At 52.0% G+C, this 19019-nt stretch overlaps 1 protein-coding gene across 1 annotated transcript in view; it reads left to right on the top strand.

Annotated features, from left to right (window-relative positions):
- Positions 1–15245, top strand: part of GLP1R (glucagon-like peptide 1 receptor) — a 38567-nt gene extending 23322 nt beyond the window's left edge. The window contains exons 6-13 of the mRNA XM_011944380.1: positions 299–452; positions 1051–1210; positions 5784–5844; positions 6412–6481; positions 6566–6654; positions 7015–7153; positions 8196–8237; positions 13450–15245. Coding sequence (XP_011799770.1) covers positions 299–452; positions 1051–1210; positions 5784–5844; positions 6412–6481; positions 6566–6654; positions 7015–7153; positions 8196–8237; positions 13450–13617 — 883 coding nt within the window. The 3' untranslated portion in view covers positions 13618–15245. The remainder of the gene's footprint in view (positions 1–298; positions 453–1050; positions 1211–5783; positions 5845–6411; positions 6482–6565; positions 6655–7014; positions 7154–8195; positions 8238–13449) is intronic.
- Positions 15246–19019: the final 3774 nt, after the last annotated feature.

Below are 19019 nucleotides of genomic sequence, written 5' to 3'. Positions count from 1 at the left end.
TAAATCTCTTCGGTTATGCATGACTTTGTGTAAGAGAGGATGCTGCAGAGAGAAGGATAGAATGTGGATGGGAGGAGGGGGCAGTGACCACACAGCGGAAGCCTTCATGGAGAGGCAGGATTTGAGTTGGACAGAGGATTTTCACGACGATGGGGAATAAGGGTATTCACAGAAGAGGACACATGCACAATCCCAGGGCCAGAAACATACCTGATGTGTGTGTTAGCTTGAGAGCCTGGGGTTGTAGAGCAGAATCATTGGCTGCCTTGCCAGGGAAGGGCCCTGCTTTCTCCCTCAGACACCTGCACTGCACCCGGAACTACATCCACCTGAACCTGTTTGCATCCTTCATCCTGCGAGCATTGTCGGTCTTCATCAAGGACGCAGCCCTCAAGTGGATGTACAGCACGGCCGCCCAGCAGCACCAGTGGGATGGGCTCCTCTCCTACCAGGTGTGTGGTGCATCCAGGACCACCTTGGGAGCGATGGGTGGTTGGAGGAGGCCTGCCTCTGCCACCCTAGCCAGGCCTGGGACAGGGGAAGGCAAAAGCTGACCAGTCCTGGCCCTTTGGGAGCCCCTAGTCTGATGGGAGAGGCAGTTCACCTTGGGACCCTCTAGTCTGCTGAGAGAGGCAGTCTGCCTTGGGGAGCCCCCAGTCTAAGGGAGGAGGCACTGCCCTAGGGAATTCCCAGTCTGACACAAATACGTAGTCCTTGGAGACACACTTGGTTTTGAATCCCAGCTCTGGCACTTACTATCTGTACACTTTTAGGCAAGTCACTTACTTCTCTGAGGCTGAGAAATAAGTGAGAAGCTACTTACTTCTCTCACCTGCGGGGGGGATAATATTACTTTCTTCCAATCAGGATAATGAGGATTCGATGCGCTAAAGCAGATAAAGTCCTCAGCACTATCCCTAGCCAGAGATGTGAGCTGTCTCCTCCTGCATTAACCATGGCAGGATAGTGGCTGGAGCAGGATGGGGAATGGTATCAAGAGAGGCAGAGGGCAGAACTGCTGTCCCCACGACACCCTTCTTCTACCCTCAGGACTCTCTGGGCTGCCGCGTGGTATTTCTGCTCATGCAATACTGTGTGGCGGCCAATTACTACTGGCTCTTGGTGGAGGGCGTGTACCTGTACACGCTGCTGGCCTTCTCGGTCTTCTCTGAGCAACGAATCTTCAGGCTCTATGTGAGCGTAGGCTGGGGTAAGGCCCACCGTCACCCACCCCGAACCTGTGGTATGGGGGTGGGAGACCTTGATCCCTCTTCTAACATGGTACTTGGAACGCACTGCTGAGCAAGGGGCAGGGCCCACTGGGTAGCCCCCTTCCTGGGCACAGGACCTTCTGCCCGTGGGCTGTTAAGATGCTGTAGGGGGTTATGGCCCTCCCCTCCTCTGCATAACTCTCCTCCCTTAATGGAAGCCTCCACCCCATGTTGCCAAACACCACCCTCTACCATTATCATGCATACCATTGGAGGTATGCATTGTCCTCTTAAGACCACATGGGGACATAAGTTCACACCCAGTCCTGGGCAGCCCAAGGACCTGAGGGAAATGGTGAGTCCTGGGCCTCAAGGTGGGGAGGGGATCAAGAGGTCAGGGGGATGGCTCGGGGGAGCCTGCTGGTGCTCTGTCACGTGATGGTGGAGAGGAGGGCTCACAGGAGAGCCAGGTACAGTGGGGCAGGGGGACCGGAGGCCAGCCAAGGAGAGGGTGGACGGCGGATGTGCCTGGAGCCCAGCTGGAAATGTTCTAGCCAAAAAAGTTTGCCAAGAACCATTGTGTCTTTTTTTTTGCTGGAACATTTCTGGTTGTGCTTCTGCCTCTCACCACGTGGGATTGTAATGAGGGGCAGTGTTGGGGTTGGGCAGGGGGCTGGGATCCCCTTCACCCCTGGGAAAACATGTAACAGGCCTTTCTGGAGGGGGCCACGGTGCCCAGAGAATAGGCCCTGCCCTGTACCCTCCCTAATCTGTCATTGAATCCACGGGAGTTGTCCTGTTCCACACCATCCCTCGCCCTGCTTGCCACTCCTTCATTCACTCCTCCTTCCTTCATGCGCCCACCTCATGCTGCTCTGACCACGGCTGCTACTGTCACCCACCTCCAGGGACTTCTCAGCTGAGACACATCCAGACTCCTCTTCCCTGACTGGTCCTGCCCCCGGGCCTTTGCAAGGCTGTTCTCCATGCAGGAATGTTCAGGGAGCATCCTTCCCACACCAGGGGGTCCGCTGCCTCTTCAGGAAGGTGCCTCAGGCCACCGGCCCTCGTGGTTCTGTGCTCTCCGCTCTCTCAAGCTCTCCATCCCCTGTCCTTGCACTTCATTTATTGTTACTGGTGTTCCTCAGCCACTCTGCTCTGTACAGCCCCCACCAGGAGAAGAGTAGCCTGAGAGATTTTAATGTGACCAGTGTCTTGAGGGCACCAAGGCCCAGAGCTGGCAGGGCCTTACAGGCAGAGCGGGCCCTGGAACCCAGGTCTCCTGACTCCCAGGTTCTGGGCCTGTGACCATCATGCCCTGTTCTCTTGCCTGGACTGTGTCCCTTCGGTTCCCTGCAGCACCCCTGAGCAGGCTCAGGCCTCTGCACAGGTGGGCAGGTAGGCCTGGCTCCTGCTCACAGATCCCTGCTCTCACCTTCCTCCTCCTGCCCCAGGACCCAGTCCCTTCCTTGGCCTTTTCTCCCCGAGGCTTCTTCCTCCTGCTAGAGCAGGTGGAGGGCCCTGCAGCTCACTAGGGGTTGGGGAGGAGGGAGGCCACTGAGGTTGGCTCAGGGAAGGCTGTCTTCAGGGTGGGGGACGGTGTCTGTCCATTCTAGGAAATAGCATCAGCACTGTTAGTGCCTGTCACCATGGCGACCCGAGGGCAGGAACAATCAAGGGCCGTGTGTGATGTGTGCAGAGGAGCGGGGGTGGCTGGTTGGAGTTTGGTGGGGACACACTGCCCTAGAGGTCTCTGAGTGGGAGATGGGGGAGGGAGTGCCAAGTTATTTTCCTACCACCTCACACCCCAGCTCAGGGCTCGGGGTCTGTGGGAGCCAAGGGCAAGACCCAGAGGATACCCTGCTCCAATCAGAATAACTTTTTCTTGATGAATTGTGGTGGGGGGAGACGGAGAGAGATTCACAGGTTACTAGGAGCTTGGACGTGATGCCAGGAGGCCTTGCTGAAGCTGGGATACTTGGGAAACAACTTTTAGCTTCGTGTGCAAGTAGAAGAATTGAAATTAGGACTCTGACACAATTGGAGAGGTCCCCCAAAGGGCATGGCAGCTTCTGCTGCAGTCCCCAGGCAGTTGGGGGCCTGTAGAAATCCACACGGAGGCTGTGCAGGAGGGAGGCAGGTGATGGATGAGGGAATCATTACTTCCCGGAGCCAGTTCTGTGTGTCTTAATTTGAGCTTTTTTTTCCAACCTGTCTTGCTCGTTTTCTAAGTGGGAGAAAGATGAAGCCAGCAGGGAGTGCGTAATGTTTGCATGCAGCAGGGCTTTCGTGGCTGTGTTTTTTGAAAAGGCCTTGTTAAGGAAATGCTGACAATGAGTGAAACTTGCCGGGTCTGGCTGATAACATGGGTGAGTGCCCTGATCCTGGAAGGAGGTCTCAGCGAGAAGGGACAGCAGGGGGCGGGGGACGCCCAGAAGGAAGCTTCTGTGTGTGTACATGGTTCAGGAAATCTCTTGCCTGGAGAATTTTCCTTCCCTCATTGGTATATTGACTCACCCATCATTCATTCCATTCTCACTGGTCATCTTCTATGTGGCAGTCCCGTGCCATGTGCTGGGGCCTTTGGAGATCATCCCGTTCCTTGTCCAGTCTCATAAAGGCCTGTCACTAAAGCACCTTGGATGCTGAGAGGTCTGATTTATGTAGAAATAAATGGGCCTGGAGAGAGAGAGCTGATGAAGAATGCTGATCAGCTTGGGGCTCCTTTGCTTCCTCCATCTCTCCCTGCATCATCAAGCACAGTAGATCTGGGCACACAAACTGCTTAGTAGCTGCTGTTGAGTGGACACTGATGTGCTAAAGATATAGACAATCGTGACAGGAAAGGCTCTGAAGTGGTTCTGTCCTGGAAATGTGCTCCTGACAGAGATTCCCCAAAGCCACACGTGCACACTCATGGTCCGCCCACCACACCCTCACACACACGTGTCTACATGCCTTAATATGTACACGCTTACCTATCTCAGACACATCAACACTGAGAGAGGCACCAGTGGAGACAAGCATGGAGACAGCCAGTGCAGAAGGCCACTGAGGGTGGTGGGAGTGGGCATGGGATTGCAGCCCTGGATTCGAGCCCCACCTGTGCCCTTCTGAGCCCCTGATCCATCTCCTCATCTGTCATGTGAGGAAGGACAATCCAATTTTAAATCAACCAACACAGATTGAGCTCTCAGGGTGAGCTGGGCATTGAGGCTCTGAAGGTGAGTGAGGCCTGAGCTCTACCCTCAAGGAACTGGGAACCAGATGTATTAATTTTCTATTGCTACAGAATGATTAACCCTGGAACTTAGCTGCTTAAAACAACTAACCATTGTTATGTCACAGTTCCTGTGGCCTAGAATCTCAATTCAGTTTAGCTGGGTACCTTATGGCTCAGGGTCTCAGAGAGAAAACTCTCTAGGCAAGAGCATGTGGATTTCCTGAACCACATACACATACAGTAGCTTCCTTCTGGGCATCCCCCACCCCCTGCTGTCCCTTCTCTCTGAGACCTCCTTCCAGGATCAGGGCACTCACAGAGAAGCAGCCAGCTGTCACCAGGGTTGCTGTCATCTCAAGGCTTAACTGGGGATGGAGAATCTACTTCCAAGCTCACTCACGAGGCGGTTGGCAGGAAGACCCAGTTCCTTGCTGGCCGAGGCTGGAGGCCTCCATTTCTTGCTGCAGAGACCTCTATCCAGGCCTTCTGAGTTCTCTCAGCACATGGCAACTGGTTTCCCCCAGAGCAAGTGATCAGAGAAAGAGAGGGAGCTTGCAAGACAAGCCACAGTGTCTTTTATAACAATCAGAAGTGACATGGCATCACTTCTGCCAGATGTCATGGGTCACATGAAACAATACTGATACAATGTGAATTAACTGCACAAAAGTAAGAGCACAGGAGGTGGGGATCCCTAGGGGTTATCTTAGAGGCCGCCTACCACACAAATCAAGTCTCAGCTGAGTGGAGAGTAGTATTGTTGTAGCTGTTGTTATTGTAGTCCACTGCGGACAGTTAGTTGGTCAGTTGGCATCAAGGACTGGGCTCCTGTCTCCATTCCAGGATTCTGCTGAGCCCTCTTGCAGGTGTACAGGGGTAGGGAACAGGTGACTGAAAGGACATCCAGTGCCTGAAGGAGATGACTGAGATCGGCAATGTGGGCTGAAGCAAGAGAGAAAAAGGGCATCAGAGGGTTCACCTGCGCCTCGCCTCATCCACCATGCCGTCTCCACCGCACAGCCCAGTCCCATTGCTACTTGGGTGTCTGTGACCTGGTGACTTAGCCGGGACTCTCAGGACAAGTCCTGACAGTGTGCCTGGCACATAGGAGGTGGGGGACTGACGACTGATGAGGACCTCTCTGTAAGGAAGAGTCTGGGAGTCTGCATGGGGCTCCTGCTGCCTCTGTTCTCCCAAGTGCCCAGACAAAACTAGAAAGCATAGTTTGAGGCCAGGCAAAGAGAGAGGCTGGAAATGTGAGGGGCCTGGGGCAGGGAGAGGCCTCGGCATGTGGACTGTGGCTCTGGCCTGCCAGCCCCTCTCCCCTTCTGTCTTTCCCTCTCTCTTAGGTGTTCCCCTGCTGTTTGTTGTCCCCTGGGGCATTGTCAAGTACCTCTATGAGGACGAGGGGTGAGTGTCCTGCTTCAAGGGGGTGGATGTGTTCAGGTCCCCATCCTCCAGGTCCATGGGGTTCCTTGGTACCTGGGGCACCCATCTGTTGGGAGGATAAAGGTGGGGACCAGGAGCTTAGAATGCGGATTTTGTTCTCTAATCCCTCCCTGCCCCTGCCTGGTCCCCGGATTGTTTGATGACTAACGGTACTGGGTCTATGGGTACATGGTGCCCTCCTGCAGGTTTTTCTGTAATATCTGTTTATGTGAAACAGTGAAATGTTTGTGTCATTTTCTATATGATTCTGCGAAAACACATGACTGTGTTGGTAGGTCCTTGAAAGCTTGTTTGGGGGCTGTGTGCATCTCCGTGTATGACTGTGTATTTGGACTGCACGTGTGTATTGTGGGGCTGTGCACTGGCAGGGCTCTGTGGGTCCATGGGACTGGTTGTTGGGTGGCTCCTGGGAGCTGTGTGTGTGGCACTCGACATGGCCATGTGCATCAGTGGCCCCTGGGCCCGCACTTGAGCTGGGGATCCTGTGAGCCCTGCTGGATGCATGCATGCATCTCCCTCCCTCCCCAGCTGCTGGACCAGGAACTCCAACATGAACTACTGGCTCATTATCCGGCTGCCCATTCTCTTTGCCATTGGGGTGAGTGACGGTGTCAGGGATGGGAGTGGCAGCTATGATAGGATTGGGCTGGTGCCCCCTGCCAATCCCGGCCCCACCCCGCAGGTGAACTTCCTCATCTTTGTTCGGGTCATCTGCATCGTGGTATCCAAACTGAAGGCCAATCTCATGTGCAAGACAGACATCAAATGCAGGTGATGTAACTGAGCTGAATTTACTGAGGACCCTCAGCAGGTGCCCCTTTCCTTCTAGCAGAGAGAAAGAGAGATCCTGGGATGCTTAGCTTAGAGCCCTACGCTAACCTCTTCTTCCACCCAGGCCTGGCCTGGGACCCCAAACCCTTGCTTTTGCCCTGTCTCTCGGCAGCCCCTGGTCTTCTTGGGGTCTTGACCTCTATTCTTTCCCTCCAGGCAGACTGTCCCAGGGTATTTGGGGTGGGAGAACATCCATGACCCAGATGTCAGGACTTGGTAGGAAGTGGGGAGGGTAGAGAAAGGGGAAAGAGTCCATGGGAGAGGCCCAGAATGGCTCAAGATCTCCGCCTTGCCCCTCAGACTTGCCAAGTCCACGCTGACACTCATCCCCCTGCTGGGGACTCATGAGGTCATCTTTGCCTTTGTGATGGACGAGCATGCCCGGGGCACCCTGCGCTTCATCAAGCTGTTCACGGAGCTCTCCTTTACCTCCTTCCAGGTGACTTCATGGTTGGGGACACTTGCTTGTAAAGTCCTAGAATGGGGGTGGGACAGACACCAGCCTGCATCATGCAGATGGAAAAGGTGGGAAGACTGAGACCTGGAGGAGTGATCCCTGCCCAAAGTCACCTAGTTGGAGCAGAGCCAGAACTAGTATCCCCAGGTGTCCCAATACCCCGGCCAGTCTTCTCTGTAAGCACATGGGACAAGAAACCTTCTTGGATGTAGCTCTGGGTACCCAGCCTGGCATTGCAGCTGCCATCTACTGGGTGGCAAGCACCCTGCCAGGTGCTTTACATGCATTTTTGCATGTAAAATGTAAAGGAGTGAATTGCGCACTATAAGGAGTGAATTGCACATTCACTCCTCACAGAACCCAGGAGATGTGCAGGGTTAGCCTCGCTTTGCAGAGGAGCCTCAGAGGTGTTAAAACCAGAGTTACGGTGTCACAGTTTCAAAGAGAAGAACTGATCCTCTCCACTAGCATTAGATGATGCTAAGGGGGTGTAAAAATACAAAAAACTGGTCCCTGCCCCTCACGAATGTCACGAGATGCCTGCATACATGTGGACTCATGTGTGTGTATTTACATACATGTGCAGACATACAGAACACAATTCTGGAGCCCTAGGTCTCCTGCGTGAGCAGATGGGGCTGGGGTGGGGAATATTCTCCACGATCAGAGTCATTGTACTTCACTGGATCAGGCCTCCTCAAGGAGAGGTTGGATGTAGGATCTCTACAGCTTCTGGGCAGCTTCTGAGCAGGGTCTCCTGGACCCCACGGCACATGCCTGGGAAATCCATGGGGAGAGGCTAGCTGGGGCCTGTAGCCAGGCCTAGTCAGAGAGGTGCAACTCTGGTGTTCCTTCAGAAAGGAAATGAGAGGGAAGCCACTGTGCCATTCCTGGATCTGCCTGGGCTGCTGGATTTAGGGAGGAGGGTATTGAGGATGAAGTCCCAAGGTGCTTCTGACCAGGGGCCAGTCTTCAGGTCACCTCCCTCCTGCTTCCTCCCTCCTGATGTGACTCTTGTCTCCAGGGGCTGATGGTGGCCATCTTGTACTGCTTTGTCAACAATGAGGTAAGCTCTGAGGAGGGACGGTGGGGACCCTGGTGGGTGGGTACCATCGGCCAGTCTGGAGTTGTACAATGGGGACTCCCATCAATCTTGTCAGCTGAAACCCCCTACTCACGCCACTGAGGCACTAGGGTTGAGAAGGCATCTTGTTCACAGATTTGGTTTTCTGTGCATGGATCTCTCTCACACATGCGCACACACACACACACACATAAATGTACAGGCATACCCTAATGGCATGTGACCCTAGGGAAGACTCAGCCTCAGGTTAAGGGAATCCTGAATGACCCTCTTTGCTTGGTGGTGGTGACTGTCACTTACAAAGTGATTCAACACACACATACCTAAGCCACATGGTTGGGGCTTTAATAATCACTATCTCATTTAATTAGGACCCCCACACCCTGCTAAAATTCTTATTTTATATTCCCATTTTTTTATACATACATGAGAACACTGAAGATCAGAGAGACTCAGAAACGTGACCTAGGTTTGGAAATAGTGGCGTACATCACTTCTTAGCTTTTTGGCTAAGATGAAGTATGGGAATGGTGGCATGGCAGAGCCAGGATTCAATTAATTCTGCATTAAAGCAGAAAGCACCCCATTCTGCATATACACAGGCAAGAGCCCTGGCTCACTGTGGGGAAGGGGGTGGTTTTCTGGTGCTAGGATGGGAGAAGGGGGTTCTTCTTGGCCCCACACCCTCTCCTGCAAATGCCTGCAGGACAGCAGGCCTCCCTCCCATCCCTGAGATGGTCAGCTCCTGGGAGGAGGGCATGGCTGCATTCGTGAGCACCTGGGAAAGGCCCCTTCCTCCAAGGTACTCAGCTATGGAGTCCCAGAGCTCAGAGATCTTGGAGTCAGCGCATTAATAGACTTGTCTTTTTCTATGGGTGTGGGGGATGCACAAAGGACAGTGGGTGGGGACCTGGGTGTTTCAGGGAGCTATGAGATGGCTCAAAGAAGCAATGTGATGTAGCAGAAAAGATGCAAGGATTCAGGCTTTGGCATCTTACTTGGTCTGATCTAGGCCCCATCACTTAATGAGCTGTGTGACTTTGCCTGTTACTTGCCCACTCTGAAACTTAGTTTGCTCATTTACAAAGTCGGGGTAATAATGCCTACCTTTGAGATTCCTGTGAGGATTAAGAAAGTCTGCAAAAGGTGGGAAAGGGGAACAGAGAACAGATCCCTCCTTCAAGGTGGGATGCTGAAGGCCCATCCTAGCTCCTCACAGGTGCTGCTTGGCACGAAGAAACACACACCATTATCTCCAGATGCTCAGTAAGCAATCGCTATTAGATACAGTATTCAGTGACTCCCAGAGACAGGGGCCTAGGGAATTTCAAAGGATGCCATGCAGAGAAAATGAGGCTGGGTGAAAGGGAAGGGAGAGGAATGTTCCCCTGTCCCTGAGCCTCCCCCTGCCTCTGCTGAACTGGCTACCCATGGGAAGTATGGCCCTCAGACCTCTAAATGGGAGGGAAACCAAGGTTTCTCAAGTGCTTACTGCATATAAGCTGCTCAAAGTGTCTCATTACATCCAATGCTGTGCAGCAGATGATATCCCCAGTTCACAGCTAAGAACGTTAAGGCTCAGCAAAATGAAATGAGTAGCCCTAATTCAATAGCTAGAAGGCGGTAGAGCTAGTGGGCTGTGGCGGGAGCGAGAACCCACTGGGCTGTGGTGGGGGTGAGATCCCGCTTAATGCCTCAGGGCAGCAGGTGCTGGGGAGGTGAAGGTAGAGCCGGGCAAACAGTGGCCCATAAATGGGATTCTGGCTGCTCCCAGGGCAGGTCTCAGAGGACCCAGCAGGCTCAGTTTGGAGGGTAGGGCAGGGCCTCACCCAACAGGCTCTTGACCCACAGGAGGCAGCAAGACACTGCAGCCCTGGTCCTCCTCCACTGCCATATCCTCAGAATGAATTTCTTTAAAACTGATGCAAACGAGGAAGTGCAAAAACCTAAGCTCTGTGGATGGCCTTCCCTCCAGGAATGCTCTCAGCCGGCTGGGTGATGTGCTACCCAGCCCTGAGCTCTGCTGCTTTCCATTCCAGCCCAGTGGTGATGGGGACAAGACAGGGTGGCAGGAATCCCTGTGTGGGGATGAGGAGCAGAGGCCCGTGGGGAGAGACTGAGGCTTCCTGCTGCCACCTTGTCATCTCAGCCCCCCGCGTGCCTGTTTCCCACTTCTCTCTCCTCTGACACACTCACCGCAGCCCCACCAGCAGACATGTGTGCTTGGTTTCCCCGCCACCATTGCCAAGAGTCTCCCCTGACTCCTGACTCAGCTGCTTCTCCAGATTCCATCCTTCCAAGCCCAGTCATCTCATCACTTCCCTCCTCATGCACCACCTGTGACTGGCCCACCTTTGTAAGGGGATAGTATTTCTTTGCCCTTGGAAAAGAACTTGACCCTGAATCACCAGAGTTGCACCTCTCTGACCAGGCCTGGCTACAGACCCCATGGATCTTCCAGGCTTGTGCCATGGGGTCCAGGAGACCCTGCTCAAAGAACAGGAGAACCTGTCTCCTTTCAGAGCACCACCCAGTTCCTTTAAACCCACCCTGAGACTCCTCATGCCCTGGCTGCTCCAGGCACAAGGACAGATACATCATTGTCACTGGGCCACAAAAGACACATGTGGCTCTGGGGCTGAGGCCTCTGTCCACAAGAGCTGTTCTGCAGACCCAGGGTTGCCATGGCAATGCCAGATACTTGTGACCTGAGGAGAAAAGATGGCTTGAATATTGGTTCTTTGTGGCTGCCAAGGCCTGCACCAGCTGCTAGTGAGCGGGAGTAGGGACAGGGCAGGGAAGGCCTGAAGGTGGTTTTGCTGTAGCTTGTGCCTGAGAGCCACAGTGAGGTGACTCAGAGCCCTGAGTGCTGGTCCCAGCCCTGCCACTGCTGAGCTGTGTGACCTGGGGCAAGTCATTTTGCCTCCCTTGCCTCTCTGTCTCCCCAGCTCTAAGTGAAGGTGAATGCGCTTCCCAATTCACCCCAAATCCTGAGGCTGGCGTGGTGCCTGCTGGAAAGGGAGGTCAGGAGGGGTGTGCTGCACTGCAGAGGTCGAGGGCAGGGATGAGGATAAATCCGACGGTGGAGGAGGCAGTGTGGTGGCCTAAGTGCCAGCCCAGGTGCTTGGGATCAGTGGTGTTGTCTTTGTGGGTTCGTTTTCATAGCTGAGGAACAGAAGCAACCTGATGTGAGATGCTCATCTACTTATGTGTTCGTTCATTTGGCTCATTTAAAACACATGTATTGAGCACCTGCTGTATGCTGGGCACTGTGCTAGGTTCACGGACGCTGAGATGAGGAAGATGTGGCCCCCGCCCTCGAGGTGCTCCCAGGTGATGGGGGAGGAGATGGACCAGGGACAAGCAGGACCGCAAGAGCCATGCAGTGGGAGGCCGGAGGGTAGGAGCCGGGCATTGGAATCAGGCCAGATCTAGGTTCAAATCCTGGCTAAGCGACCTGGAGAAATAAACACTCTGCACCTCAGTTTCCTCATCTTTAAATGTGGAGCTGCTTTGCAGGGTCGGCGTGAAAGTTAACTAAGATAATCAATGGAAAATGCCATGCATACAGTAAGTGCCCAATAAATATGGTGATTTTTCAAGGACAATTGTGATCACAGGGGTCACAGCAGAGGTTCAGGAAAAGTGCTGAGGGAGATGGGGGCAGAAGGAGACACCGTGTGTCAGCACCCTGAGAAGTCCCGCAGGTGTCCCTGAAACCTCTTTGGTCTCTGAGGTGGTTTCCCAGGGGTGTGCCTCAGTTTACCATCTTTCCCCCCTTCTCCAGTGGAAAGACTATGAAACAAGCCTGGCCTCCCCACAACTGCACAAGTGGGATCCACCACTGGACTCAGGGCCCCCATCCCAGCTGTCAGCATATGCTCCCTTCACAAAGGCTCAGCCGGGCAGGGAGCTGGCATACAACAGGGTCCTGTAGGTGGTGTCTGCTCAGCCTCCTTCCCTCCCCCACTCAGGCTTGGGTTCCTGACACTGCATGGGACACTGGCGTCATCCTGGCAGGCAGCCTCTGGGCCATCTCAACTCTACTCAGTGCAGAAAATGTTCTTTTAAGGGATGGCATGCAGCCATACCAGGCGTCTTGATGGGCATAGCTGGATGGATGACAAAGGAGGAGGAGAGGAGGGTTGTTTGCACAGGGGCTGGTGGGGCGATTGGCCCCTTATCCACAGCCGCTGGCAGCAGGCCGTCTTGGTGACTAGGCCTAAAGGGAAGGGCCCAGACCCCAGACACTCCGGTGTGGGAAGGGTGGGGACTTCAAAGAAGTTCTGGAAAGCAAATTTATGGGAACATCACCCAGAAGAGCAGTCTAGACCCCCCAAGACTAGCTTTTCAGGTTCCAGCTAGGCCTCTCCAGGGACCAGAATCACTGGCCACCACAGGGAGCCACAGCATTGCCACAAACCTTCAAGGGATGGGGGCTCCACAGCATTACTTGGATTTGTCTCTTTCTGCCCCAGCAATCTGGTCCCCAAACATCCACCCTCCTGAGAGGCTTTTCCTGATGGGGAGGCCAGAGTCCCGCACAACAGGGATCCTGGCTGACTGACCTCCCTGGGCTGCACCCCCATGGTCACTGCAGAGTCTCTCTGGATGGCATCAGTTGCGAAGCCTCATTGGCTGCCCCTTCCTCCCTGCTGTTGCTGGTCTCAGCTGCATTCCTTCCTTCCCTCCCTCCTCCCCTGTGAGGTGCTGGGACCTGGAGAGAAGCCCTCAGGGAGTTTAGAAGGGTCTGCTGTAGACACCAGGAAGGCTGGGGGTTGCTGTCCCCGTTCCCAATCATCCAAGCTGAAATTGGGATGTGCACTGTAAAGACAGCGTCTCTCTTCTCTCTCCCATCTCCTGTCTCCCTGCGTTTCGCCCTCCCTCTCATTCTCTTCCATTAAATGATACTGTGATGGATTGTAAAAGGTACTTAGCTGAATCACAGAGTTTAGAGATGGAAAAGACCAATTAGGTCATCAAGCCGACCTCTCTCCTGAGGAGATGCAGAAAATAGGAGACAACAATAAACAATTTTATTGGGATATTAATTTAGGTGCCCGAAGGCCTTGACTTGTGTCTCTTAATATAATGCAGTGGATTTCTTCCCTTCCCTGCTAATGTAATAGTGGGGCCATTTTGTGAGCAGTTGGTTTGCAGGATGGCTTTTGTTTCCCTCCTTTTCCCATGGAAGGTCCAGCTGGAGTTTCGGAAGAGCTGGGAGCGCTGGCGGCTTGAGCACTTGCACATCCAGAGGGACAGCAGCATGAAGCCCCTCAAGTGTCCCACCAGCAGCCTGAGCAGTGGGGCCACGGCGGGCAGCAGCATGTACACAGCCACTTGCCAGGCCTCCTGCAGCTGAGACTCCAGCGCCTGCCCTCCCTGGGGTCCTTGCTGCAGGCCAGGTGGCCAATTCAGGTGGGAGAGACACTCCCAGGGACAGGGGAAGGAAGGGACACACACACACACACATACATCCTGCTTTCCCTCCCCAAACCCATCAGACAGGTAAATGGGCAGTGCCTCCTGGGACCATGGACACATTTTTTCCTAGGAGAAGCAGCCTCCTAATTTGATCACAGTGGCGAGAGGAGAGGAAAAACGATCGCTGTGAAAATGAGGAGGATTTCTTCTCATGAAGCCACAGGCCCTTGGGGTTCCCCCAGACAGAGCTGCAAATCAACCCCAGACTCAAACTCAAGGTCAATGGCTTATTAGTAACTGGGGCTTGCAAGAGGAGGTGGTTCGGAAAGTGGCTCTTCTGACCTCAGCCAAACACGGAGCAGGAGTGACGGGAGTCTCCTCTGCTTGCACCACTTGGGGTCACCACCCTCCCCTGTCTTCTCTCAAAGGGAAGCTGTTTGTATGTCTGGGTTGCTTATTTGCCTTGTCTTGCCCCCTCATCTCACTGCCCGGTTTTCTTTATTTGGGCCAGTGCCAGCAGCCGTTTCTGGAAACGGCTGTAGGTGGTGTTGAGAATGAGCATTGAGAAGGTGCCCGCTTCTCCTCCAGGTATTTGAGTTGTTTTGGTGCCTGCCTCTGCCATGCCCAGAGAATCAGGGCAGCCTTGCCACCAGGGAGCCCAGCCCTGGGGTATGAGCTCCCAAGTCTGTTTTAAAGACGCTCAAGAATCCTCTGGGTTTCATCTAGGGACACGTTAGGAATGTCCAGACTGTGGGTGCAGATTATCTGCCACTTCCAGGAGCCCAGAGGGCCAAGAGAGACATTGCCTCCACCTCTCCTTGGAAATACATTATCTGCTGTCTCTTGAGTGGGAATTTGGATACACTCTCTAGCTTTAGGGGATGTGACCATGAAGAGACTCTCTTAGAGAAACCAATAGTGCCCATGATCACCATGGAGGCAGGCTCCCCCTTTGAAATTCCCCCACTTGGGAGCTTGTATATACTTCATTCACTTTTCTTTATTGCTGTGAACAGTCTGTGTGCGCAAATGGACAATTCCGATTTCTCCCATCTAGTGGAAACGAGCGGAATCATGGCTGTTGTGGTGGTGTTTGGGAGAGTGCAGTAGTAATTGATTTGACCCACTCACACTTGGAGCTAATTAAGGTTTGCCCTGCCTGCAGCCTTCCCCACAAATAATGAACAGCAGAAAGGCTGGGTGGGGAAACCTACCAATTCTGTCCCCAGCCACGGTGAGGAAGCCCCAAGCTATGGTGACACACAGCAGCACTGCAGATATCCAGACAGACAGCCATCCTAGAGAGGCTGGCAAGGAGTTCGTGGCTGCAAAGGAAGCTTCTAGAGCTAGAGAGAGCTCGCCCTTGGGGGTCAGGACCTCCAGGGAGAGTAGAGGGTTCCGATGGATTCCTTTATGAGTCGGTCTCTCCCTCCCTTTTAAATGGTGGGAACCCTCCCCCAAACCTTACCCCAGACACATTCTCCTGTGCCCCTCAGAGAGGCATGTGATGTGCAAGGAAAATACTAGGCTATAAAACACATCAAGCAGAAAATTTCTTATACTTCAGCTTCAGTGAAGTGTTGTCTATGTTAATAGGGAAGCTGAACCTCGGGCTAAAGAAAGGAATTGTGTGGATGGCTGCCTTGACTGAGACAATATGGGGAGGGGGGGCATTCCTGCTTCCCCAGAATAAGGGCAGGCTTCCCAGTGGCACCCCTTATTTGCTGTCTCTTCATGAGGGTGGGCACCAGTGGGTTGATGTGGGGCACAGTTCTGGTGCAAGTGTTTAAGTTTTGGATAAACTGAGGATTTTGAGAATGATTATTACATTACATAGCAACAAAGAAACAGATTGATATAATCTGTGTGAAATAAATTGCTGAGGAGAGGGATTGTAGGGAAGAAATTGCTCAGTTAGGCACCTGGGAAGCTCAAATCATTTAGTTTAAACTGTAAGTAGAGTTGTCTTCCCAGCTGGAACTGGTGATTCCTGATTTCAGAAGGCTCGTCAGACCCCCACACCCAAGCCTTTTAACACGGAGGAAGTTTGTCCTTCATGAATACATACAAGATATCGAACTGAAGAAATCTTTTCTTTGCTCCAACCCCCGCTCCCCACGCCCACCAAAGCTATTAATAGTCATTCAAATGGCACTGCACTCTTTCCAAGCTCTCCTAAGCTAAATATGGCTCCAACAGGTCTGGGAACTATCGAATGCAATGTACTCTGAAATTCCACCAGCTGTTTACATGCCTGATGCCTAATGCCATACGCCTGGAGCTTGCTGAGAACTCTCTCGGCTGCCTCTGTCCTGGGATACTGCTGAGAACTCTCTCGGCTGCCTCTGTCCTGGGATACTATTGCTGACCAGTAGGGTGTAGGTGCTGCTTTTGTTTGAGCTTTGCAGCCACAAGGTCTGATGGCTGTTGTCAACAGCAGTTGACTTCAGCACTCTGGCCAGCTTCCTCAAACTTGTTTGGGGCTTGCATTTTGTCAACTTTTCTTTGCCATTTCAGTCTTTCAAGCAGCCGAATCACAGAACTGAAACAAACCACTTACATTGCAAAGTTCCTTCCCTTTAAAATGAGTTTCTGGATTGCAGGGATGATTTCTGATGGTCTTAGTATGCCTCATGCTGTAGACCACATCGTTGGAGCTCTGGGAGACTCTGAGCAGAGAAAGACCTTGGTGATCTCCCCTGGCCCGATCTATAGGATTGAGGAATGAGGCTTGCAGAGGTGGCTTGCCCAAGGTCACAACACCAGAGGGTGGTTGAGCTGGGCCAGGACCCAGAGAAGCCCTTGTCTCTCAGTCTAGTGAGGTCTCTGGGAAGGATAGGTGAAAACTATAAATAGCTGTTCAAGATACTCTAAGTAAAAGTCAGTGGTGTTATCTGGAATTTCTGCTGAAGAGGAAACACAGCAGCAAAGGTAGACTCATCAGATGGTGAAAGTGTCATCTCCTTTGTAATTTATACCGGTGAGAGGAGGGGAAGGATGTGCTTTCCTATTTTTACTCTGGTACTTCATTCATCCTTGTCTTAAACTTAAGAAATGAAATGCATCAGGGCACACATATGCATAGAAATAGCAGGCGAGTCATTTTGGGTAGCAATTCCAGCACTCTTTTAATGGATTGGCTTAATTTTTTTTCTGATGCCTCTGTATGTGTTTGAAAAGTTGTACTGATAGCCACACAGAGTGTACTAAAATAGCCTAAAAGGTCTTTACCTTTTTAGAACTCTCTGAATTTGGAGACAGCTAGCAAATGGCAACTGTAGTCTAGCAAAGATGGCACAGCACTACAAAGGGCAAATAGAGTCAACTCTCATCCATGCTCTGAAGGTCTTGGCCACTCTCATCAGGGTTGGCTGTGTTCTATCCAGCAGCTCACAGTCAGGAGACCTCCCCTCCTCAGTCCCTCCCATTTCTTTCTTCCGCAAGGAAAGAACATTGTGTGTGGGTGTGTGTGGGTGTATGTGTGTGCATGTGTGTGTGCATGTTTCTTCTGTGCATAGCAGCATAAAGTTAGGAGATGATGACTCCAGAATCATCACACCCGCTGTGCAGGTCATAGGACCGCACACCCGAGGCTAGGAGTCTAAGTGGTAGATGCTTCCTTTCCATGCGCAGACAGGGCTCCCATTATTTGCTAATGCCTGCGACGTGCTCAGGGAAGGCAAAATCTATTCCAATGGTTTATTTTCCCTCTGTTGAACTGATTCTAATCTACAGTGCTGATCCTACTTTTGGCTCCTATGAGGCAAACTATAAAAATTCTCAAATAAAATACAAAGGCTTAGTCTGCTAAGACACCTGTGTGAATGACATGCTAAACATTCAGCAGAAACCAATTAGGATCAACTTTAACATTTTCCCCTCTTTTGTGGCTGGAGTGAGTTCCCCTGGGAAAGAAAATAGCCCGAGTGAGAAATTTATGCCAATCACATTACCATGCCCCTACACTGTTACCTGCTGGCCCAAATCAGCTCTCTGGGTCTGCAGAGGTCTGAGACAGGAAGCGTTATTAAGCAGTATAATTTTAAACACTTTATTTAGTGCCACAGTGTGTCTGCAATATCTATAACTACTTCTGCTCTGTCAATGAATACAGACTGGCAGGAAGCAGATAAGCATAATTGTTTTCCAATAACTCCCCAAGCCTCTTGGACTGTCTCTCTCTCTCTCTCTCTCTCTCTCTCTATATATATATATATATATATGTGTGTGTGTGTGTGTGTGTGTGTGTGTGCGTGTGTATGTATCTGAATCTCTCAGAGGAGAGAGTTTTCTCTCTTCTTTGGCCATTTTAGTCTGTTTTCTAGGACCTTGTCTAGCAGTGGCTCCATTTTTCCCCTGATGTATCCAACTTCCCTCTCTGTACTCCTCCTCCCCGACTGCTGCCTCAGGAAGAGGTGACCCTGCTGGCCATACTGTGAATGCTGTTCTTTCAGCTGTGACCAATTTGGGGGTGCAACTGAGAGTGAGGGGCTGTCAGGGTTGAAAAGGATGCACCTCATTCTACATTTGGATACAATGAGGAGTGGGGCAGCCACCAGCTTGGATCCTAACTTACATTGGGTGATGCAACCTTTCCGATGGGGCCTGCCAAGCTCTCAGTAATTAGCCAGCCTAGACAATGTAGCATGACTAATTATTGCTGTGTCAAAGCAATTCAGGACAAGAAAAACATATCTAAATGAGAATGTTTAGATGTAGTGAGAAAAGACCTCTCACTACAGTTTGGAACGTATAAAAAGTTGAGTTCTTTAAAGGGGAGCCAATGGGAGCATTGAGGGAAGGGCAAAATTCACCCCAGCCAGCCAGTGCTTGATCTTGCCAAACAGTTCACACTTTACCTCCAAACCTGCAGTTCTAAACTTCTCCCACTAAAATAATCATCACATCCTCAAAGCAGACAAACTCCAGCATCCCATCGGTTCTGGAGGGATTTGATGCAGACCTTTAAATGCACCAACAGAGAGGTAAGCCAAGCTCTCAGGAGGGACCAAGCTAGATTTCTACCTTCAGTGCTCTTGGGGGATGTTTGCTCTTCATGAATGTTTAAACAAGATCATTTCCATGTGATTTCCTAATGCATAAATTCCTGCAAAATATGGCCAGCTTCTATAGGTAGCGAATGTGTAGGTCATATAATTCCTTGTACAGATGTGAATGGATGCAGGCTCTTTCCTAATTTGCCTTGTAAGTCAAATAAAAGTCTGTCTCTACTGTCTCTCTTGCTCTTCCTTTGTGAGAGGAGGCTTTCTGCAATGTCAGTCCAGGTGACTCACGGTGCAGTGGGAAAACACAAAAGACACCGTTTCCAGCCCAAGGAAA

The sequence above is a fragment of the Colobus angolensis genome, unplaced genomic scaffold, assembly GCF_000951035.1.
Source record: "Colobus angolensis palliatus isolate OR3802 unplaced genomic scaffold, Cang.pa_1.0 Scaffold105, whole genome shotgun sequence".
In the NCBI taxonomy this organism is placed as follows: domain Eukaryota; kingdom Metazoa; phylum Chordata; class Mammalia; order Primates; family Cercopithecidae; genus Colobus; species Colobus angolensis.
The sequence above is the reverse complement of the archived record's forward strand: the minus strand, read 5'-3'. Positions and strand labels throughout refer to the sequence as shown.